Source organism: Salmo salar, chromosome 26 (assembly GCF_965601325.2).
Source record: "Salmo salar chromosome 26, fSalSal1, whole genome shotgun sequence".
NCBI lineage: Eukaryota > Metazoa > Chordata > Actinopteri > Salmoniformes > Salmonidae > Salmo > Salmo salar.
Window position 1 is genome coordinate 34,715,229 of NC_138316.1, and position 25,022 is coordinate 34,740,250.

Sequence of the window (25,022 nt, forward strand, 5' to 3'; positions counted from 1 at the left end):
ATGACTTATGATTCAACACATTTCAGTCCAAACCTTTGAAGCAGTAGGCGTCATATCTGGAATACAGGTCTGGGTATCCCGTCTGGTTGTTGTGGGTGTATACTGTGTACACCCCTGCCTTCCCTGCACCACACGCCGCACGGGGGTTGGTGATGGGGTACCGGACACTCCGGTCGATTAGCCAACCTGCGCGGCACTTATCCAAGCCTTGTCTCCAGGCGGTGTAGAGCTGCCCAGTAGAGGCCAGGGTAGCGTTCAGCTCCTGACAGTGAGCCAGAGCACCGTCATAGGTGAAGCCCTCACTGGAGCCAGCATGGAACACATCACCTAGAGAAGGGAGGACAGTCAGGTTAACGGATCAGAGGATGGTGAGAAGAGAAGATAAGAGGACAGTCAGGTCAACGGATCAGAGGATGGTGAGAAGAGAAGATAAGAGGACAGTCAGGTTAACGGATCAGAGGATGGTGAGAAGATAAGAGGACAGTCAGGTTAACGGATCAGAGGATGGTGAGAAGAGAAGATAAGAGGACAGTCAGGTTAACGGATCAGAGGATGGTGAGAAGAGAAGATAAGAGGACAGTCAGGTTAACGGATCAGAGGATGGTGAGAAGATAAGAGGACAGTCAGGTTAACGGATCAGAGGATGGTGAGAAGATAAGAGGACAGTCAGGTTAACGGATCAGAGGATGGTGAGAAGAGAAGATAAGAGGACAGTCAGGTTAACGGATCAGAGGATGGTGAGAAGAGAAGATAAGAGGACAGTCAGGTTAACGGATCAGAGGATGGTGAGAAGAGAAGATAAGAGGACAGTCAGGTTAACGGATCAGAGGATGGTGAGAAGAGAAGATAAGAGGACAGTCAGGTTAACGGATCAGAGGATGGTGAGAAGAGAAGATAAGAGGACAGTCAGGTTAACGGATCAGAGGATGGTGAGAAGAGAAGATAAGAGGACAGTCAGGTTAACGGATCAGAGGATGGTGAGAAGAGAAGATAAGAGGACAGTCAGGTTAACGGATCAGAGGATGGTGAGAAGAGAAGATAAGAGGACAGTCAGGTTAACGGATCAGAGGATGGTGAGAAGAGAAGATAAGAGGACAGTCAGGTTAACGGATCAGAGGATGGTGAGAAGAGAAGATAAGAGGACAGTCAGGTTAACGGATCAGAGGATGGTGAGAAGATAAGAGAAGATAAGAGGACAGTCAGGTTAAGAGATGAGAGGATGGTGACAAGAGAAGAGAAGATAAGAGGACAGTCAGGTTAAGAGATGAGAGGATGGTGACAAGAGAAGAGAAGATAAGAGGACAGTCAGGTTAAGAGATGAGAGGATGGTGACAAGAGAAGAGAAGATAAGAGGACAGTCAGGTTAAGAGATGAGAGGATGGTGACAAGAGAAGAGAAGATAAGAGGACAGTCAGGTTAAGAGATCAGAGGATGGTGACAAGAGAAGAGAAGATAAGAGGACAGTCAGGTTAAGAGATGAGAGGATGGTGACAAGAGAAGAGAAGATAAGAGGACAGTCAGGTTAAGAGATGAGAGGATGGTGACAAGAGAAGAGAAGATAAGAGGACAGTCAGGTTAAGGGATCAGAGGATGGTGACAAGAGAAGAGAAGAGAGGACATGGACAGTCGAGTCAGTGCTCAAAACAACTCCCACAGCGATGTGGTCTGTGATAAGCCAAACCTATTTTTCAATTGCCATTCATTTCCCACATAGTTAAGACAGTGTATATATAATAAACTAGCCCAACCTCTTGACTTATCTTTAAAGACTACTACTGCAATAAACAGACAAGAAATAGACAAGGTATGACAACATCTCTGGGTTACAAAGTGATTCAAGAGCAATTTGAGTGAACAAAACCTAGTGTGTTTTCTCACCCCTGAGTCTGTCCACGTAGCAGTACACATCGTAGTTTTCATCAGCGGGCCTCAGTCCATAGGACCTCACTCCTGGTAAAGTCTCCAGATCCCCAGAGCACTTTTCCAGAGGAGACACGATGGGATACCTGGGCATGAAAACAACCTTTATTCACGGCCATGATTGGGACTATAATGAAGAAGAAGATGGTTGTACTGATGGTAAGGAACAGTGACAAGGACTTGAAACAAGTACAGTGTGTGTGTGTGTGTGTGTGTGTGTGTGTGTGTGTGTGTGTGTGTGTGTGTGTGTGTGTGTGTGTGTGTGTTTGTGTGTGTGTGTGTGTGTGTGTGTGTGTGTGTGTGTGTGTGTGTGTGTGTGTGTGTGTGTGTGTGTGTGTGTGTATACATGTATTAATCTGTCTGTACTTGTATCTTTAAATATGTTTGTGTGCCCATGTATACAGACAAGTGTGTGTGTGTCTTCCCTCCTACCTGACGGTCTGATCCAGAAGCCAGCCTGCATCACACTGGTGGTAGCCAGCCTCGTAGGCAGCCTGGAGCTGCTCTGGGGTGGCGATGGAGGCTCCAACACTCTGACAGGCCAGCTGGGCCTCCGCGAAGGTGAAGGCGTAGCGGCTAGGCCCAGCACGGTAGTGGAACACCACACCTACAGATGGAGGGGTAATGATGCTGATATAATGTGGTTGATCTCATGCACCAAACACATTAATCACCCAACTGTGTTTTTATTCACAGTTTGTAATCATTCAGATTTTTTTAACAATTATTTGGTGTCTTTTTCAGAGTGTGCTGTAAAAACGACATTGCAAATATTCTCTCACAGTCAACCAATAAAGCTGGCAAGTCTCCTCAGCAATGACTGCAATTCTTCTCTTTCCATTTCAACACGCAAACTCTCAGTAGTATTGAAAGTAGGGCTTGTACACTCAGTTGTTCCAGAAACAACTTTTCCAACACAGCGTCCCATGAAAAGTGACTATGTATACTATTTACAGTGAAACCCAGCAGATATCCAGTCACTGACCTGTAGCAGAAAATAAATATTCTGATGCGCTCACTTCGCTGATCTCACTCCCCACATCCGGCCTGGCCGTTACTCTCCCCACCACATCCACAACCAACTCTGTCACACTGGGCGGCTGTGGGAGTGGAAGCTCGGTGACACTGGGCGGCTGTGGCAGGGGCAGCTCAGTGACACTGGGCGGCTGTGGCAGGGGCAGCTCGGTGACACTGGGCGGCTGTGGCAGGGGCAGCTCGGTGACACTGGGTGGCTGTGGCAGGGGCAACTCAGTGCCGAAGGTGAAGTCCACGCTAGTGGGTTTCTGGGTGACCAGGTCCTCGCCCAGCGCCTCGCTCTCTGTGGTCATCTTCCCGAAGAACACCTCGGGAGGACCCTGGGTCACCGTGGCAATGCTCAGGACGCTGCTGCCCGCCTCGGTGGGCACCGCCAGGCCTGAGCCCTCCTCATCCGTTTCTAGAGGAGACCGAAGAAAGGGTTCATGCTCGTGATCGCTAAACTGTTGGGAACGGTTTCCAAACGGAAACGTGTGGTGAGAATGGTTGTTAACTGTTTCACTTAACACTGTTGTGATCCTGAACAAATTCAGCCATTTGACAAATTTGAAATAATAAAACGCTTACAAATATGACACAAATATGACACTAAAACGCAGACACACACTTAGAAATATGACACTAAAATGGGCACACACACACACGCTTACAAATATGACACTAAAACACTTACCAATATGAAACATTAAAATAATCTTGTGTCGGTAGGTTCATTCCAATGACAACACATTCCAGTCTATGGTTGATTCACAGTGTAACCTAGCCTGGCTATATAGCCAACTCCTATAGGAGTTGCCAAGACGACACAGACAGATCTGGGACCAGGCTAAATGCAACCTACCTGTGTAGCAGTAGGCATCATAGCGGGATTCGGGGAGGGGGTACCCCGTCTGGTTGACGTGGAGGTACACGGTTCGTACCCCCAGCAGACCCCCTCCGCACTGCGGCCTCCGGACGTTGATGGGGTAGCGGACGCTCCTGTCTCCCAGCCAGCCTGCATTGCACACATCCAGACCAGCCTGCCAGGCCAGGTACAGCTGTCCTGTGGTGGCCAACAGGGCCCCCTGCTTACTACACTGTTCCTCAGCCTCAGAGTAGGTGAACTTAGCCACAGAGCCAGAGTAGAACACACTGCCTGGGAGAGGAGACAACAGGGGAGGATGGACGTGAGATAGTGACATGTTCAGTGTAACTTGAGGTTGATAGTTGTGAAGTTAAGAATATTTGAGTCAATGTAACTCATTTATTTCATTAAGGCAATGCACATTAATCACAATTAAAAAGTTCACCATTTTCACATCAGAGAGAAAAAGGCGTCTGTGAAAACGTTCTGTATTCTCCAAAGTGAACATGTCCTGATGTCATCCTGTCACTCACTTATGAAAAAAAGATCAAGGATGTCTCCTTGGTTACCTGTCATCTTCTCGGCAAAACAGTACACGTCGTAAGTCTCGTTGACATCTCTCACTCCGTAGGTTCGCACCCCGGGGAACTCGTCTTTGTCGCCATAGCAATTCTCACGTGGATCATGGATTGGGTACCTTTCACAGAAAACAGAGATGAGTGTAAAATCCATACCAGTGCAGAGTGATAGGCCTACCTTGCAGAGAGATCATTTAAAGTGGTATCCTGTGGGATCTGATGTATATCTCGTTGTATATGTTTTGACCCAAATAAATTCAATTCAATTCAGTGTGTTGGTTTAATACAGTTAAACACCTCCATTACAACATCAACATTCTGAGTGAATCAGTTGAGGCAGAGACGTGTTAGTTTATTGATTCAATTGGAGCCTTTGTCTTCCTTCCTGGGTAACATATTATTTCAAACATATTATTTTTATGGTTAAAAAGCTTTAAAAAGCTTCTTTGTCCAATACTAGGCTTAATCTGTGTCCGGGAAACCGGTCCACAATGTTTCTTCTAAACCTTGTAGTATTTCTGAGAAATAAACTAGAGGAGGTTTATGGAATGAGGGTTTTCATTCTGAGGTGTTGAAAAAAAACATACAGGTGAGATCAGAGAAAGGTAAACACAATCCTCTAGGTTTTTGCCAGGGATGGAAGGAGGGATGGATGGAGGACAAGAGAGGCTGTGTGTCGAGAGGAAGTGACATGTTCAGAGGCTCAGCTGTCAAACAGTCAACAGGAAGTTCGGCATGGCAGACGTCTGTGTTTAGACGGAGGATCAAACCAAATACTGACGTGAAAATGGAAACATTACATAAATGGACAATGTTGAAATACAAACCGACAAGTATATCTCTATTTATAATTCCTATATAAAGTAAATGATCTCAAGACCTCATGATGCTTAGAGAACTGTATGCACAGTCATTATAAACTATGTGTAATAAAATCTTTTAACTTATGTTCAAACATTGGATAGATTGCAGATCTGGGTTCAAAATTCTAAGTATTTGGTCAATTTTTTTTTATCATTGTTTTCTTTCAAAGCATTTGATTGAGCCTAGTTGGAGTGCCAGATAGGCAGAGCTTGCACTTTTGGGATTATTCCATTGGCTCCATTGCGTCAGGCAAGCTCACTCAAGCTCACTCAAGCTCACTTAATATTTTAAAGAAACAAACAGTATTTGAAGACAAGCCTTATAGACTCCCTCCTTCACTTTGTTCTGAAATCAGCTCAGTTATTTCCAGTCACTTCATTCACTTCACTGCTTTCGGCACTGATCTGAAAACAGCAACTGATTTCAGATCAGTGCAGATGAAGGAGAGGGATATACGCTGACCTGACAGTCTGGTCAGAGAGCCAGCCGGCGTCACACTGGTGGAAGCCGTCATCATACGCGGCCTGGAGCTGCTCTGGGGTCGCGATCACAGCACTGTTCTGGATACAGGCTGCCTTGGCCTTCTCAAAGGTCAGAGTGTAGCGTGTCGTGATGGCCCGGTAGTGAAACACGATACCTGGAGAGAGACAACAGTGTAACAGCGACAGAGCAGCCAATAATGCCTCCATAAAATAATTAGATCACTGTCTATCTGTGTGGCTTAAAGATACATGATTTATTTTGCTTCAAAGTTGTCTGTATGGTTCATATACAGTACATACAGCAAATTATAGAATATAAAAAAATAATTACTCATGAAACCATACAAATCCTTAGTTTTAGGCAAATAATAACATTTTTAATGTCCTAAAATCAAAAGATAGAAACACACGTGTGTACAGGGGTAGCTTTAAGCACCAACTTTGTTTACAAAGAGAGCAATATCAAAAGATGAATTCCTTGGCAGCAAGCAGCCGTCACACTCCCACTACCCTCTGTCCCTACCTTGAACCAGGACGTCCACAGTGTCATGGTTGTCCTCGATGCCGTGCTGGACCTCACATCGGTAGGTGCCGGTGTCGTTGGACCTCAACTCTGTAATCTTGATGCTGGCGTCAGTGGGGGTCTGGGGGTAGCCCACCAGGTGGACCCGGTCCAGATAGTCCTCCTCCACCTTGACCTCTCCGTCCATGGCCACCAGGATGACAGAGACACGCTCCTTGGTGATGCGGCTCCATTTGATGCGGTGGGACAAGGGGGCAATGGTGGGGGCGCCGGGATCGTGGACGGTGTGGTCCTGGAAGTAGGGTTAAAGTTAAAGTTTATTAGAAAAACATAATTACATTACAATATAATATTAAATACTATTATTATGTTGATGACCACTCTGAAATAAAACACATAAAGTCACATAATGGTGAAACTACAATGGGGTTTCTTATCATGGAACTTTGTATCACTCTAACTCATCATTGGTCAATTGAACTGCAGTCCTGTCTAACTGCGTTTTTTCTCCTCACCAGGAATCAAATATGTGAAAAGAGTTGATACATGAAACAGTATTATGAGAAACATGAAAACAAGTGGAGAGAGTGGAGAGAGTTAAAACAGTGGAGGGCATTAAAACAGTGGAGGGAGTTAAAACAGTGGAGGTAGTTAAAACAGTGGAGGGAGTTAAAACAGTGGAGGGAGTTAAAACAGTGAATGGAGTTAAAACAGTGGAGGGAGTTAAAACAGTGGAGGGAGTTAAAACAGTGAATGGAGTTAAAACAGTGGAGGGAGTTAAAACAGTGGAGGGAGTTAAAACAGTGGAGGGAGTTAAAACAGTGGAGGGAGTTAAAACAGTGGAGAGAGTTAAAACAGTGGAGGGAGTTAAAACAGTGGAGGGAGTTAAAACAGTGGAGGGAGTTAAAACAGTGGAGGGAGTTAAAACAGTGGAGGGAGTTAAAACAGTGGAGGGAGTTAAAACAGTGGAGAGAGTTAAAACAGTGGAGAGAGTTAAAACAGTGGAGGGAGTTAAAACAGTGGAGGGAGTTAAAACTGTGGAGAGAGTTAAAACAGTGGAGAGAGTTAAAACAGTGGAGGTAGTTAAAACAGTGGAGGTAGTTAAAACAGTGGAGAGAGTTAAAACAGTGGAGAGAGTTAAAACAGTGGAGGGAGTTAAAACAGTGGAGAGAATTAAAACAGTGGAGAGAGTTAAAACAGTGGAGGGAGTTAAAACAGTGGAGAGAGTTAAAACAGTGGCGAGAGTTAAAACAGTGGAGAGAGTTAAAACAGTGGAGGGAGTTAAAACAGTGGAGGGAGTTAAAACAGTGGAGAGAGTTAAAACAGTGCAGGTAGTTAAAACAGTGGAGGGAGTTAAAACAGTGGAGAGAGTTAAAACAGTGGAGGGAGTTAAAACAGTGAATGGAGTTAAAACAGTGGAGGGAGTTAAAACAGTGCAGGTAGTTAAAACAGTGGAGGGAGTTAAAACAGTGGAGGGAGTTAAAACAGTGGAGAGAGTTAAAACAGTGGAGAGAGTTAAAACAGTGGAGAGAGTTAAAACAGTGGAGGGAGTTAAAACAGTGGAGGGAGTTAAAACAGTGGAGAGAGTTAAAACAGTGGAGGGAGTTAAAACAGTGGAGAGAGTTAAAACAGTGGAGAGAGTTAAAACAGTGGAGAGAGTTAAAACAGTGGAGAGAGTTAAAACAGTGGAGAGAGTTAAAACAGTGGAGAGAGTTAAAACAGTGGAGGGAGTTAAAACAGTGGAGAGAGTTAAAACAGTGGAGGGAGTTAAAACAGTGGAGAGAGTTAAAACAGTGGAGAGAGTTAAAACAGTGGAGAGAGTTAAAACAGTGGAGAGAGTTAAAACAGTGGAGGTAGTTAAAACAGTGGAGGGAGTTAAAACAGTGGAGAGAGTTAAAACAGTGGAGAGAGTTAAAACAGTGGAGAGAGTTAAAACAGTGGAGAGAGTTAAAACAGTGGAGAGAGTTAAAACAGTGGAGAGAGTTAAAACAGTGGAGAGAGTTAAAACAGTGGAGAGAGTTAAAACAGTGGAGGGAGGGTCCCTGAAACAGGAGGTAGTAATCTTGTTTATTTTAAATGTAAAAAAATTGAATAATATGATATGTTTTGCTAAATCCAACATCCTTATTCCTCATAACTGTGTGGTATTGACAGTGGTGCCAGGCCGACCCACCTGGAAGTAACAGGATAGTACCAAGGTGCTGCCCAGTAGAGGGCGCTGAGGCAGCTCCAGTGGGACGATCACACTCAGTGTGTCCTCAGGGTCTGGAGGGGAAGAGGGCAGAGAGATGGACACACACACACACACACACACACACACACACACACACACACACATAATCACACAATGATTAACAAACAGACACTGGTAAAGACAGTCACACTCGCACACACAAAAAGCCATGAAACCAGACACAGATAAATATGTCATTTCATATGCACTGTATAGTGGGGAGTAATATGTCCACATACCCAGAAAGGAGTGCTCCTCATAGCTGCTGATTTGCTGATAGTTGTTGAATGTTGCCGAGGTGACGGACAGACAAACACAAAGTAATACAATCCACCTGGTCATAGTTTACCTGAAATCAAAAGAAGAAACGCTGACATTGCACCCTAGGTAGTGTTCTGTTACATTGTAGTTTAAGGTTAATGTTATACAAAGACATTGATTGGCCTTAATTCATTCAAATTCATTAAAAGACCTTAGAATCAAAGACAGACCAGTTCTGTCTAAGAATGACGACCATTAAGAATCACTTCCACACAAACCCTCTGTACCTCTCCTGGCCTCTGACTTCTACTAGAATGTCTTCTCAATGTAACTAGAGGCACTCAGGTTCTGGCTGCCTCAGGTTCTGGCTGCCTCAGGTTCTGGCCCCAGTCCAGTCCACTGACTGCATCTATAATAGATCATCATAATACAATAGTAATACAGTGCATTCGGAACATATTCAGACCCCTTCACTTTTTCCACATTTTGTTACGTTACAGACTTATTCTAAAATTGATTAAATCGTATTTTTACCTCATCAATCTCCACACAATACCCCATAATGACAAAGCAAAAACATGTTTTTAGACATTTTTGCAAATGTATGTATTATTTTTACATAAGTATTCAGACCCTTTACTAAGTACTTTGTTGAAGCACCTTTGGCAGCGATTTCAGCATCGAGTCTTCTTGGGTATGACGCTACAAGCTTGACACATCTGTATTTGGGGAGTTTCTCCCATTCTTCTCTGCAGATCCTCTAATACTCAAGGACATTCATAGACTCTCTGTACTTTGCTCCGTTCATATTTCCCTCGATCCTGACTAGTCTCCCAGTCCCTGCCAGTATTAAACATCCCCACAGCATGATGCTGCCACCCCCATGCTTCACCGTAGGGATGGTGCCAGGTTTCCTCCAGACGTGACACTTAGCATTCAGGCCAAAGAGTTCAATCTTGGTTTCATCAGACCAGAGAATCTTGTTTCTCATGGTCTGAGAGTCTTTAGGTGCCTTTTGTAAAACTCAAAGTGGGCTGTCATGTGCGATTTAATGAGGAGTGGCTTCCGTCTGGCGACTCTACCATAAAGTCCTGATTGGTGGAGTGCTGCAGAGATGGTTGTCCTTCTGGAAGGTTCTCCCATCTCCACAGAGGAACTCTGGAGCTCCATCGGGTTCTTGGTCACATCCCTGACCAATGCACTTCTCCCCCGATTGTTCAGTTTGGCCGGGCAGCCAGCTCTAGGAAGAGTCTTGGTGCTTCCAAACTTCTTCCATTTAGGAATGATGGAGGCCACTGTGTTGTTGGGGACATTCGATGCTGGTACCCTTCCCCAGATCTGTGCCTCGACACAATCCTGTCTCGAAGCTCTACAGTCAATTCATTCAAACTCATGGCTTGGTTTTTGCTCTGACATACACTCTCAACTGTGGGACCTTATATAGACAGGTGTGTGCCTTTCCAAATCATGTCCAATCAATGAAATTTACCACAGTTGGACTCCAATCAAGTTGTAGAAACATCTCAAGGATGATAAATGGAAACAGGATGCACCTGAGCTCAATTTCGAGTCAAAGGGTCCGAATACTTATGTAAATAAGGTATTTCTGTTTTTTTGCTTTGTCATTATGGGGTATTGTGTGTAGATTGATGGGGATATTTTTTTTAATCCATTTTAGAATAAGATTGTAACGTAAAGAAATGTGGAAAAAGTCAAGGTATCTGAACACTTTCCAAATGCACTGTATATGCCATTTAGCAGACACTTTTATCAAAAGCGACTTACAGTTATGCGTGCATAAATTTTACTTAGGGATGGTATCGAATCCACTCTCCTAGCGTTGTAAGGGCCATGCTCTACCAACTGAGCTACAGAGGCCCACACATTTGTGAACTAGTTTCCCAACTCCTCCCAAACAAACCCATTACCTCAGAGGTGCCTGTGTGGAAGGCATGTACAGTACAGTCCTGTTTTTTAAAATCCATTTTTAGACCAGTTCAATCTGGGCATTAATGACATCAGAATGAATGAAGGACACTGAAACGCCGTCCTCTACTACGAGCTTCACTGAGATAAACAGTTTCATTATGTCGGTTTTATCAAAACTACAGAATTAATCAGGATTGAATTGGAAGCACAAAGGGTTATATTGTTAGAGTTAATGAATGGCTATTGTTTAACAACTGTGTACATAAAGTTACAGTGGCCTATTCCTTCCAGCCAACTTTAAACAAAAATGAAATCTCCCCAGTTTTCATAGAAATAAAATAAGCATGTAAGTCATCATTGTATGAAATTCAACCAAATGAATATACTGAAAAAAAGCAAAAAGCAAATAGTATTTGTGACAGTATAAAGTTAGAAGGTGAATTGGATAGGCAAAGGCATTGTAACATCAGTACTGATACTGCTACAAGTAAGGGCCTCATAATACCATGATAATATCAACGTCCTGTAATTCTGCATGTAGTTGAAAGAGTTTGATATGTGGTAAGTGTTATATGCGTTAGTGTATTGCCACTCCAAGCTCATGAAATAAAGCATTACAAATGTCCCTCCTCATCTCACACAGCAGTCCGTTCTGTTGTTAACGCCTCGACCACAGCGGCAGCATCATTGTACAAAACAGTACGCAGCATCATCTGATATGTGTGAAACAGAAGTTCAACATTCCACATACAGTTTAATGCATGCGTTCAATAAATCCAACATCTGCACCTCACAGAACGCACTGCAACTGCCTCTGCAAGGCAATGCTGCAAGGCAAACGCAGCGGTCCACTGGAAATGAATGTAGTTCTGGTGTACCAAAACGCAATAACGCTGTCAGTGTGGTGGAGGCGTAAAACACAAACCTCTAAACCGGACGGAGGGGGTGGCCAGGGACGAAAGCAGTCAACAGAAATGCTTAGTAACATCCTCAGATATATAGACATGTACTCACACTCATACACAACCTCCCTGTTCTCCCACCATTAACAAAGAGCTACTCAGTTATTTCAGAAGTAAATGTTCAGGTTTTGTGTTATTGCATTGGAGCTCGATTCGGTTACTTCTGAGTAACAGCCTCTCCCTCCTCTTTAAGTAAAGACTACAACTTTTCTGAAGAGAGAGAGGGCAGGAGGCTGCTTGCTCAAAACATCCAATAGCCGACCAGGGTGAATTTCTCAGAGAAGGATCAATGTATTAGCCACGTATAGTAAACTTGAAACAGGCATCTGATTGCAGATCAATGGAGGCTGTTGGAAGGAGGGAGAAATGGGGAGTGGGGAGGACAGGCTCATCATAATGGCTGGAAAGTAATGAATGCAACGGTAGCAAACACATGGACCAATAAAATCTGAGTTTGGTCAACCCAGAGCAGTCAGTTTGGTCTTTCATGATTTGGTCAGTACATAAGTCTGACTAGAATAGCAGTGTGTGTGTGGGTTTGTGTGTGTGCGTGGTTGCATGTGTGTGTGTGCGTGGTTGCGTGTGTGTGTGTGTGTGCGTGGTTGGGTGTGTGTGTGTGTGTTTGTGTGTGTGCGTGGTTGCATGTGTGTGTGTGCGTGGTTGGGTGTGTGTGTGTGGGTTTGTGTGTGTGTGGGTTTGTGTGTGTGCGTCGTTGCATGTGTGTGTGTGCGTGGTTGCGTGTGTGTGTGTGTGTGGGTTTGTGTGTGTGTGGGTTTGTGTGTGTGCATGGTTGCATGTGTGTGTGTGTGTGCGTGCATATGTGTGTGTGCATGCATGTCTCACCGAGGTTCAGTCCCTCACTGATCTAAGTATATAATGATGTATTTTCAATTTATATTTTTTATTCAGAATATGGTACCTGGTTTAGGACCATTTGGACCAGGTCACTTTTGCTAAATAGATTTTATCTCAACAATATAAACCTGAATATAAAGGTTAAATAACTCAATATAAACCAAATCTAGTGGCAAGCTATGGTGATCTAATCTCTCATGACATCTTTAACAGTACTTTATTTGGTTCTGGCTGCCGAGATTAATGGTAATGAAATAATCACAGTTGTTCTCTTGATGGGACGTGACCAGTAAATGAGCCATGACAGTAAGTCTTCATCCCAAATGATAACCTATCCCCTTTATAGTGCACTACTTTTGACCAGGTCCCATATGGCTCTTGTCAAAAGAAGTGCACTATATAGGGAATAGGGTGCCATTTGGGATGCACCCTAAGACTCTAACCTAACACTGGGGTCACTATGAGCACCATGCTATTACCTGACCATGCCGGATGGTTACACCCACTAACACACTTATCGTAACATAAGAAGAAGACAGGGTACTGATTCTATCTATAGCGTGTTACAGGTAGGGGGCTATATTAGATCTGGAACAATAAACTGAAAATGATCGACACCGACCAGACAGACCACTAATCGCAGGCATTTTGCTGATATCCTTCATTACCATATGTAGCCTATACTAGAGAAATGTGAAGTTTTAAATGAAATAAGTTTGCTAATATATGTGATTGTTAATGGGACAACTGATGGATACAACTATCAAACTTGTAGTAAAAAACGATGGTGTACATTAATGTTATAAATGTATATTTCTATTTATCGTTATCGCATCAATTCAGGCAATTTATCACCATATGGATTGCTGTCCATATCGCCCAGCTCTAGGCTATATTGTCATGCCACAATAAAGTCATTTTCTGAGCAAAAAGCAAATGCAATTTCCTGACTGTTCATCTTTTCTGAGTACCTAACTGTGTTTACCCCCTTGTGTGAAGATACTCATAACAGCATGAAGCCATTTCAGATCTTGTGTGAAGATACTCATAACAGCATGAAGCCATTTCAGATCTTGTGTGAAGATAGCCATAACATAACAGCATGAAGCCATTTCAGATCTTGTGTGAAGATAGCCATAACAGCATGAAGCCATTTCAGATCTTGTGTGAAGATTGCCATAACAGCATGAAGCCATTTCAGATCTTGTGTGAAGATAGCCATAGCATAACAGCATGAAGCCATTTCAGATCTTGTGTGAAGATAGCCATAGCATAACAGCATGAAGCCATTTCAGATCTTGTGTGAAGATAGCCATAACATAACAGCATGAAGCCATTTCAGATCTTGTGTGAAGATAGCCGCATAACAGCATGAAGCCATTTCAGATCTTGTGTGAAGATAGCCATAACATAACAGCATGAAGCCATTTCAGATCTTGTGTGAGCTTACGTTCATGTTATTTCATCCTTGATGTCTAGTTACAACATTGTACATATACATAGTTAATATTGTGCACTAAAATATCCAGTATGACTGTTGGGAGTCAGCATAGACACAGAATGGAAAGCGTAGACACCGAATACAATTATTCAGTTATTCCCGTATAGTTACATAGGTATAAATCAACGTAAAGCATTAGTCAACTGTCGCACTGCCTTAAACAACAAACTTCAGATCAATAACTCTCCCTTCAACACCCAAGCCTGATTAAGTAATAATACATTAGGCCTGAGCAGGACAGGAATAATCCCAGTACTGGACCAGTGTCCTTGGATAACCTCCCAGGAGGAAAGGAATAATCCCAGTACTGGACCAGTGTCCTGGGATAACCTCTCAGCAGGACAGGAAGAATCCCAGTACTGGACCAGTGTCCTTGAGATAACCTCCCAGGAGGAAAGGAATAATCCCAGTACTGGACCAGTGTCCTGGGATAACCTCTCAGCAGGACAGGAAGAATCCCAGTACTGGACCAGTGTCCTGAGATAACCTCCCAGGAGGAAAGGAATAATCCCAGTACTGGACCAGTGTCCTGGGATAACCTCTCAGCAGGACAGGAAGAATCCCAGTACTGGACCAGTGTCCTGGGATAACCTCTCAGCAGGACAGGAAGAATCCCAGTACTGGACCAGTGTCCTGGGATAACCTCTCAGCAGGACAGGAATAATCCCAGTACTGGACCAGTGTCCTGGGATAACCTCTCAGCAGGACAGGAAGAATCCCAGTACTGGACCAGTGTCCTGGGATAACCTCTCAGTAGGACAGGAAGAATCCCAGTACTGGACCAGTGTCCTGGGATAACCTCTCAGTAGGACAGGAAGAATCCCAGTACTGGACCAGTGTCCTGGGATAACCTCTCAGCAGGACAGGAAGAATCCCAGTACTGGACCAGTGTCCTGGGATAACCTCTCAGTAGGACAGGAAGAATCCCAGTACTGGACCAGTGTCCTGGGATAACCTCTCAGCAGGACAGGAAGAATCCCAGTACTGGACCAGTGTCCTGGGATAACCTCTGAGTAGGACAGGAAGAATCCCAGTACTGGACCAGTGTCCTGGGATAACCTCTCAGTAGGACAGGAAGAATCCCAGTACTGGCCCACTGTCCTGGGATAATTTCCCAGGAGGACAGGAATAATCCCAGTACTGGACCAGTGTCCTGGGATAACCTCTCAGCAGGACAGGAAGAATCCCAGTACTGGACCAGTGTCCTGGGATAACCTCTCAGCAGGACAGGAAGAATCCCAGTACTGGACCAGTGTCCTGGGATAACCTCTCAGTAGGAAAGGAAGAATCCCAGTACTGGACCAGTGTCCTGGGATAACCTCTCAGTAGGAAAGGAAGAATCCCAGTACTGGACCAGTGTCCTGGGATAACCTCTGAGTAGGAAAGGAATAATGCCAGTATTAGACCAGTGTCCTGGGATAACCTCTCAGTAGGAAAGGAAGAATCCCAGTACTGGACCAGTGTCCTGGGATAACCTCTCAGCAGGACAGGAAGAATCCCAGTACTGGACCAGTGTCCTGGGATAACCTCTCAGCAGGACAGGAAGAATCCCAGTACTGGACCAGTGTCCTGGGATAACCTCTCAGTAGGACAGGAAGAATCCCAGTACTGGACCAGTGTCCTGGGATAACCTCTCAGTAGGACAGGAAGAATCCCAGTACTGGACCAGTGTCCTGGGATAACCTCTCAGTAGGACAGGAAGAATCCCAGTACTGGACCAGTGTCCTGGGATAACCTCTCAGTAGGACAGGAAGAATCCCAGTACTGGCCCACTGTCCTGGGATAATCTCCCAGGAGGACAGGAATAATCCCAGTACTGGACCAGTGTCCTGGGATAACCTCTCAGTAGGAAATTAAGAATCCCAGTACTGGACCAGTGTCCTGGGATAACCTCTCAGCAGGACAGGAAGAATCCCAGTACTGGACCAGTGTCCTGGGATAACCTCTCAGGAGGAAAGGAATAATGCCAGTATTAGACCAGTGTCCTGGGATAACCTCTCAGTAGGACAGGAATAATGCCAGTATTAGACCACTGTCCTGGGATAACCTCTCAGTAGGAAAGGAATAATGCCAGTATTAGACCAGTGTCCTGGGATAACCTCTCAGCAGGATAGGAAGAATCCCAGTACTGGACCAGTGTCCTGGGATAACCTCTCAGTAGGAAAGGAATAATGCCAGTATTAGACCACTGTCCTGGGATAACCTCCCAGGAGGACAGCCAAGATTTGTCCAGTCAGGTAGAGAGGGATCCCACTCTGGCAGAGCCCATGGATTCTGCACGTCCCTGCAAACTCCACTGTGACATGATGATACATGTGGTGCGGAGGAGTTCTAAGAGACACTATGGGACAGTAGTGCAGGAGGCTGATCTAGCGGTATTACTGACACCTCCAAAACACATACGGCCCCTGGAGATGAGGGTTCAATCCAGTAGTCCACCTCAACCTTTCAGCCTTCTCAACTATCTCCCTGTCTCAAACCCTGTCTAACCCCCCCCCCCCCCCCCCCCTTAAGTTAGGTAACTACTGTCTCTATTCTGCCTCTATGATCTAATACAGTACGTGCAAAAAGAGGCAAGGTCATTATATAAGCTCCATCATTCTAGAAGAACTTGAGCTGCATAACAATGAAATCATAGTTTAACATATTGCTGGCTTCTTTGAATCAGTGTAGGAGGGTCAATATGAAGAGAATGTCTGTTCTCAATACTGTCAAACCCCATAAACCTTAGAATCAGACATCTAAAAACCAACCACTAGCAAAGAGTTAACAACTGGTACGTGCATCGAAAGACATAGCCAACCCTGGAATCAAGGTTCAAAGCTGGCAGCGCCAGGGCTTTTCAGGCGAACATGGACTAAAAACGTCTTGCTTGGAGAAAAATAGTGACAGTTCATTAGCCGCCAGGTTATTTGAGCGCCGTGCTAACAGCTAACCCCCACAGTGTTTCCATTGAGCTGGTGTGGTACGGTCTATTCCCGGTGAGGCTGGGGCCCATAAGACCCGGTCTGTTCCCCCTGAAGCTGGTATTATAGGAGCTCTGACAACATTCGGCCCAATGTAAACACTTGGAGGCCCTTTCCATTCCACTGAGAGACCAGTGGCAGGGTAACACTGCTCACATTCAGGTAGAGAGGTTAGCTAGCAGTGTAAGACATGATGGCAGCAGTTAGGGTCCATAGCTAATGGATGTGATGGCTACTGCTGACTAACACACTGATTGGATCAGAGCTCTCATAGTGAATATAGGATTTTGAAAGTGAGAGGGACACATCTTTTGCAAATTCGCATCGAACAGAAACCACATTAGAGAGCATTTTGTCAATTAATTTGGCGTTTGTGTCGATGATGACTGCTTGGACATTGACGAGCATTGGCACAGCAGTGTCCATCATTGGTAAAACTCAGTGTTCAAGATTTGGCATTATGGAGGCAAATCTGCAGGTACCAGGCAAGGTTAGCTTATACTCATCCCATTATAGGCTCTTTTGCACTGTTACCTGTTTCACACCATCATGGAGACTTGAACCGTACTGTGCTGGCTCATTTTCACATTGTTCTGCCAAGCACGGTCCCAGCAACTATGATGGATGTTTAACCAGGATAGCACAGTCTGACTTGGCTCAGCACGGTTCAGCTCAGTAGTGTGGAACGGGAACAAGGCATAGACACTATCAGAATGGTATTATGACAGAATTGAATGACATTAGGGTATAGTTGTATAGTTCAAGGATTATTTTTATTTTTCTCTTTTTGTGGTTCATATCACATATAATACTATTTCTCATTCAAACTGTGTCACACAGACACATTCATTGAAAAATCTGGTTAGGGTTATCAATACTGTCAGTCCAACACCTTAATCATTATGCCAAGAGGTCTGAACGCCTGGAACAATGTCACTCATTAGTCATCCAGAAGAGGACTGGACAGTGGACACCCCTCGAAGCCTGGTTCCTCTCTAGGTTTCTTCCTAGGTTACTGCCTTCTAGGGAGTTTTTTCCTAGCCACTGTGCTTCTGCTTCTGCATTGCTTGCTCGTTGGGGTTTTAGGCTGGGTATCTGTAAAGCACTTTGTGATTTTGTGACAACTGCTGATGTAAAAACGATAGGTATTGTACTAGGTCAATACCGCTTCACTCTTGTAAGTCCCTTGTGTCCATACTGATGGGACATGCTTTGGATGGCTGCACCGAGGTGCCATCCCACTTCTGACACCAATGTGGTGAATAGCCCTGACTGGGACTCATCTACAGGTCCCTCTGACTGTCAGTCGCAACACTTTAAATGTTACACTAAGAGGTCCAAACCTCTTGACGAGGTCACTAGCTTGGCTAACTGTTAGGTGGGGCTGAGGTGAGCGAAGTGGACTGGATTCATTTATCTATCACATTTAGGGGTGGCCAGTAATCTCGAGGTTAGCATGTTGGGCCACTAACCAAAAGGTTGCTGGTTGAAATACCAGAGCTGACAGGGTGAAAAATATATAAATCTGTTGCTGTGCCCTTGAGCAAGGCACTTAGCCTTAATTGCTCCAGGGGTACTGTACAACAGCATCCCTGGCTGTGACCCCACTGCCTGTGGGTGTCTCAGGAGGAGTTGGGATATGCAAAAAAAACACATATTATGTTATAATAGTACTTTCACACATCAGAGTCAAATACTTTCTATAGAACAAACTTCACGTCAGGATAGGCAACCAAAATGAATAATGAATGTATGTGTGTTATATTCAACATAGAGGAGCGCGTATAGCGGCATCTTTACAGATAGCTAATGTGTAGATTAGTCTAGGTAAGGAGGTTGCATTATCGGCACGCACGATTTGCGCGTCATTTTAGTGAAGACTGCCTGTGAAGATGATGAGTTATGTGCGCTCGTGGACAATACACTACAAAGCTAAAGTTTGCAATTTGATAAGCCCCGAACCAAATAATTACGTTTTGTTCACCTGTAGAAATGCAGACTCTCTCCGCGATCCGTCAGCTCAAAGATAAAAACTGCACCTGCAGAAAAGGTCAATGATTCTGGTATTCTTATTTCTTCGAGGGTCGTTTATTCTCAACGAGTTTTCTGTCGTAAATGTTACTTGTCCCGTTGATGGTCGCGGGTACCAGTTTAAAATCCCAGTGACAGCCCACGAGCGGTAGAGGACGATGGTCCGCTCGAGTGTCAAGAGCGAAAAGAATCCACTTTCACACGGGGAGCAGGTTTAGCTGTAACAAACCTGGAAGGGGGGGTGATGTAGTGAGTGAAGGGGAGGATGGAGAAAACATATTAAAACTTGCTACCTCATGACACCAAACTATTGTGCCCAGTGAAATTAGGTAACGTTTCACGTTTACACATCAAAGCACAGCCTGCCTGCGGTGGTGGGAGCTCAGACCAATATGGCAGACACACAAGCCAAATGATCCAGATAAGTGACATAAGTTACATTTCTGTGATTTATTCATACAGGCCTAGTCATATTTCCATACCATTTGTTTTGGCCATAGCATTTCACATTTCAAAGACTTGAAGGTATCAACTTCAGAGGCAATTCAGAGGCAACCACCTGAATTAGCCTAGTTTAGAGGGCACCAACCCACTGATGATATTTTGGTCAACTGACTCCTGATGGGGAATTGTCACTATAGTAGGCCTATTCATATTTGTTCTCAGTAAACCATCTGGGTTTGGAAAATGGAAAGAAACGATGTCATCACTTGGGTGCATGGAAAAGGGCACTGCTTGGAATGGTTGGATGATGTTTCTGGGAACCCAATTCATTTTGGCAGCTACAGAAGTCAATGATGGATTATGTATGTGGTGTACTGTACATAGTGCTACAGTTATAGCTCTGTTGCCTCTTATGTATAGCAGAAACATGTATCTCGTGTCCCCTTCTATCTATTATGTCATTCCTCTCAGCATAAATGAGGTGAAAGGTCAAACTCTGGCCTAATGTGGCTAAATCACCCATTTCCTTTTTTCTCATTGTTTCTCAATACTCTACTCACCTCTTCTTTCACAGGGGTATCAAAATGGATCCCAACGTGCTGATAAAAGAGTAGAAGAAAACCACAAACAGGGCAGGGGAGCAAACAGAGACCCTTTCAGGTCCAGACTCCTGTAGCCCCACTGAATGCTCACTGGAGCAGGAAATAGCAACACATGCAATTACAAAAAATTACACTTTCTGGAATTTTGTTTAAGTGAAGATTTATCCACCCAAGCATTGTGTCTGTTCTTAATTCTTATGTTGATAATAGATTGCATTCAACAACGGACTTGAAAGGAGTGCATTTCCATTCTTATTTCTTGTGTGCAAAAGTTACACATGTTATTATGTGGCAGCTTCATCCTTTGTCCTCCATCCACGGTTATTCTGTTACTGTCTTTTACTCTCATTAAGTCTCTTAACCTTCATAGTTGCCGGCAAGTCTAACACAGAGGACCCTGTCCTATTAGGTTTCTGACTCCAAAGGAAACAGCCTCTACATTGCCAGCCCTCCCAACAACCCACAGGGTGTGTCATGTTCATGTATGATATGACTGAAGCCGTGTAAGGGAACAGCGTTTCCTGCCCCACCCGCTTACCTGCTCTTTCCTCCTGCTTCCCTTTCTGGAAGAAAGCATCACAGAAGAGAAGGTGAAGGGAGTCAAGGGATGCAGGAATGGGGGGAATGTTGAATGTGACTTGAGGTTTGGGGAGGGGTGGTGTTTGGCCGATCTGTCTCACATGTGTTTAAGCTGAACAGTGTAACTGAAGTGCCTGGAGACAACTTCGTAAGGGGCGGTTCTGGTATCCCACAGCGGGCCTGTATGTCTGCACTGTGTCACCAATCCAAGGGACAGACTTAGTCACCAATAGGAATGCCAGATTTACTTCGGATTTTCTCCAATACAATGTTCACACCAGAACATAAAAGGAAGAGCTGAATGCACAAATAAAAGGAATAATAGGGGAAAAGACAATACCTACATTTACAATAATTCCATGAGATTTAGTTTTCTGTGTCATCTGCTCTGATTATGTGTTAGCAACACAGTTCACTGTAGTTTAAATGCTTAATGTGACCCCTTACTACTACAGTTATTTTACTGTGTGAGTACCGTGTGTAATTCACTAATGAATAGTGTAGCAGATGGGGATGTGTAAAACTCAGTGTTGCCGCTTGTGCCATTGAAGAAGACCTTTTATAGTCGGAATGCTTCATGAGGGCGGTTACGTGTGTTTGCAAGCCAGAGGTCCTGAGTTTGACTCTCGCTATGAGCCGATCAGGGGAGGTCATACTTGCTAAGCATGCAACGTGACATCCTTTACAAAAGCAAAACACCAAGGGACTAGCTCTAACCGTAACCGGTCATACTGAAAGTAGGCATTACGCATCACCGGCGGCAAACTACCTGTCCTCCAGGACACCTACACCACCCGATGTCACAGGAAGGCCAAAAAGATCATGAAGGACAACAACCACCCGAGCCACTGCCTGTTCACCCCGCTATCATCCAGAAGGCGAGGTCAGTACAGGTGCATCGAAGCGGGGACCGAGAGACTGAAAAACAGCTTCTATCTCAAAGCCATCAGACTGTTAAACAGCCATCACTAACACAGAGTGGCTGCTGTCAACATACTGACTCAAATCTCTGGCCACTTTAATAATGAAAAATGTATGTAATAAATGTATCACTAGCCTACATTACTCATCTCATATGTATATACTGTACTCTATACCATCTACTGCATCTTGCCTATGCCGTTCGGCCATCGCTCATTCATATATTTTTATGTACATATTCTTAACCATCTCTTTACACTTGTGTGTATAAAGTAGTTGTTTTGAAATTGTTAGGTTAGATTACTTGTTAGATATTACGGCATAGTCGGAACTAGAAGAACACGCATTTCGCTACACTCGCATTAACATCTGCTAACCATGTGTGTGACAAATACAATTGATTTGATTTGATTTGAAATGATAAATCGGGTGGTTCGATCCCTGAATGCTGATTGGCTGCAGCCGTGGTATATCAGACCGTATACCACGGGTATGACAAAACACTTATTTTTATTGCTCTAATTACGTTGGCAACTAGTTTATAATAGCAATAAGGCACCTCGGGGGTTTGTGGTATATGGCCAATATACCATAGCAAAGGCCTGTATCCAGGCGTTGCGTCCTGCTTAAGAACAGACCTTAGCCGTGGTATATTGGCCATATACCACACCCCCTTGGGCCTTATTGCTTAAATACACCCACTACGGTGACATATTACTCTTCTTTACAGTTTGTTGCGAACTGCTCTGACTTCAATCGCTCACTTCTGTGCAAAGTTTGTGTCTTACTCTTAGAACAAATCAGGCAACCTTTTTGTCCAAACAGTACCGTAAACCTCATTATAATCTCACACTCTTATTACATTTGAACGTTTTCTTCAACAATGTATGCTATAAGGTTGTAAGGAGGCGATTATTTAACTGGAGTTTAGTAAATTGAGCAATACATAAATAAACATCTATTTATATGGCACATTGTTGAAGTAACGTTTCAAAATTAAATCATGCTGCCAGATTTTAATTTGGTTTAGGCCTAAGGTAATTGTTGCACTTTGCAAAATGCTTTTCCACTATAAAAATGTTGCCCATCAGCTGTTATTGTTCGGGCTGGGGGCTCAATTACTTCAGGTCTCAGGAACTGTGCCGTCACTGCTCGAGCTTAAGCTAGGTACGACTAACTGACCATAGCTACAGTTGCATTATTCACATTTTCCATGTGCTGTAAATGGACCAGTCATATGTACATTTATATCATGTTGTAATTGGAATATTAGTCAGAGTTGTGGGCAAACCGGCACTTTAGGAAAAGTGAGGTGGAAATACACAGCTGAGGACAGGTGATGCTTAGAACCAGCTGACTCAGACGGAGGAATAATATGCTCTCCTCTTAAAAGCAGTGCTACACCTGAAAACCACACCTTCGTGAATACAAATAAGTCCTCACACACTGTTTTATAACTGTTGTCAATGGGTATAATATAAACTGTGAGGTCATCTCAAAGGTTTGTGATGACCATGAACTTAAAAGGCTACAACGAGACCCCTTCCTCTAGACTGTAGATGAAGTTACAGTAACCTCCATTACTTTCCTTTCCATTACTGACATATACTGCACTGGGATTAAATATGTTTTAATAACATAATTAGTCCAGAGTGTAGAGGCATAGCCACGTAACACACTGTTTTTACATCATGTGTTCCACATGTAAACCTGTTTTAGGAACTGTTGAGAGAAACACATTGCATAGAGGCAAATTAGGTCAATGTCCTACACTCTTAGAACAAAATGTGCTATCTTGAACCTAAAAGGGTTCTTCGGCTGTCCCCATAGGAGAACCCTTTGAAGAACCCGTTTTGGTTCCAGGTAGAAGCTTTTTGGGTTCCATGTAGAACCAGAGGGTTCTACATGGAACCCAAAAGGGATCTACCTGGAACTAAAAAGGGTTCTACCTGGAATCAAATGGTGCTTTTATGGGGACAGCCGAAGAACCCTATGGAACCCTTTTTCTAACTGTATACCCCATACTATAGTAGTGGAAGAAAATCCTAAAGATTATATTTACCCCAGGCCCTGACAGAACAGTCTCCTATCTGTTACTATCAGCAGAATCAGCTATAGAATCAGTCACTGATCATAGACGGATAGAGGAGTTGGTGTAACAGAGTTGACACAGGATTGATTGACGTAGCAGCTTCAGATGAAACCCTTTGGGACCAGTGGACATTTCCCCTCATTCAGAAGCTAATTTCACTGCAAAATACCACATTCTTCAGAGCCACCAGGCAGCTTTGCTGAGCAGGAGAGAAGAACACACAAAGCTCCCTAACAAGCCCCTCTGGTACAGTGAGTACAGTAAATCAGACCAGTTTGTCATTCTCCCCCCTCCCCTCCCCTCCCCTCCCCTCCCCTCCCCTCCCCTCCCCTCCCCTCCCCTCCCCTCCTCTCTCTCTCTCTCTCTCTCTCTCTCTCTCTCTCTCTCTCTCTGTCTCTCTCTTTCCCCCTTACTCTCTCTCACCTTCTCTCTAATTTCTCTCTCATACCTACTGCCCCTCTCTCCTGTGCTGTTTGCTTTACTGTCTGGAAAGCAAGGCTGGAGAGGAAACGGACTCAACTGAAATATTATGGAATTATGTTAATATATTAAACAACAACAGTCACACCTTTCAGTTTAATTAAGGCTCAGCAGGCACTCCTTGTGTAGACTTTGGTTTTGTTAAGTGACAGCTTCTTGGGAGAAGCTATACGTTTTAGTGGTAGACAGAACATATTGACAGTGATTCAAACCACAGTAGGTACAGTAGCTTGATGTCAATACTGCACTGTTTATGAACAAGTAGATCTATCTGCTGTCGTTGAGTATGTAGTCTTCTACCACTAATATCATTTGAATAGGCCAGATGTTCCTTCCCTGGGGCCTCCAGTGGTCCATCCATGATTTGTATGTAGTACATTAGACTAGTCCAATCCAAGTTCAGGGCTGGTGACCCACACTGGTGTGATTAGTAAACTGGCCTCATCCTGGCGTACAGGAGACACAGGCTCAAACCCAGTCAGTCACATTGGTACTTTGACCCAGAGGCAAAAGGAGGAGGTCAAAGGGGGCTATTACAGCTGTTACAACCCCTGTTATTGGCTGAGTGTGTCCCATTTCCCTTCCACACTGGTGCACTGAGACAGCCTCTTACAGCTAGGGATCTACTGCAGCATCAGAGGGGAGAAGAGGGTGTTTTACACTCGCAATGAAATGAATGGGCTTATTATGACTGGAGCCAAGGCCTCTGAGCTATGTCTGCTGCAAAGCTGGATGTAGATCCACTGTAACTAGCTTTGTAGTATATTGATGATTTGATGATTTACCCCCTCCTTTTGATAGTGAATGTTTTCATCTGGTGTCGAGAAGACACTCAGTACAGTTGATCACTTGTATGCTTTTTAGAATTGGGCCCACATTTTCCATTGACCACAAGTTATTATACCCTCTATTGGAGGGTA

At 44.1% G+C, this 25,022-nt stretch overlaps 1 protein-coding gene across 5 annotated transcripts in view; it reads right to left on the reverse strand.

Moving 5' to 3' along the window:
- Window positions 1-19,215, reverse strand: part of LOC106587597 (aggrecan core protein) — a 35,931-nt gene extending 16,716 nt beyond the window's left edge. For 2 of the 5 annotated variants that reach the window (XM_045709004.2, XM_045709002.2), the window contains exons 1-11: window positions 18,938-19,213; window positions 8,719-8,828; window positions 8,420-8,511; window positions 6,247-6,538; window positions 5,704-5,878; window positions 4,369-4,496; window positions 3,797-4,090; window positions 2,906-3,355; window positions 2,353-2,527; window positions 1,879-2,006; window positions 34-327 (exon numbers count right to left, since the gene is read on the reverse strand). In XM_045709004.2, the coding sequence (XP_045564960.2) occupies window positions 34-327; window positions 1,879-2,006; window positions 2,353-2,527; window positions 2,906-3,355; window positions 3,797-4,090; window positions 4,369-4,496; window positions 5,704-5,878; window positions 6,247-6,538; window positions 8,420-8,511; window positions 8,719-8,821 (2,131 nt within the window). In that variant the 5' untranslated portion in view covers window positions 8,822-8,828; window positions 18,938-19,213. Of the gene's footprint in view, window positions 1-33; window positions 328-1,878; window positions 2,007-2,352; window positions 2,528-2,905; window positions 3,356-3,796; window positions 4,091-4,368; window positions 4,497-5,703; window positions 5,879-6,246; window positions 6,539-8,419; window positions 8,512-8,718; window positions 8,829-9,027; window positions 9,150-18,937 lie in introns of all 5 variants that reach the window. The other 3 variants (XM_045709000.2, XM_045709001.2, XM_045708999.2) reach the window with 3 other exon arrangements.
- Window positions 19,216-25,022: the final 5,807 nt, after the last annotated feature.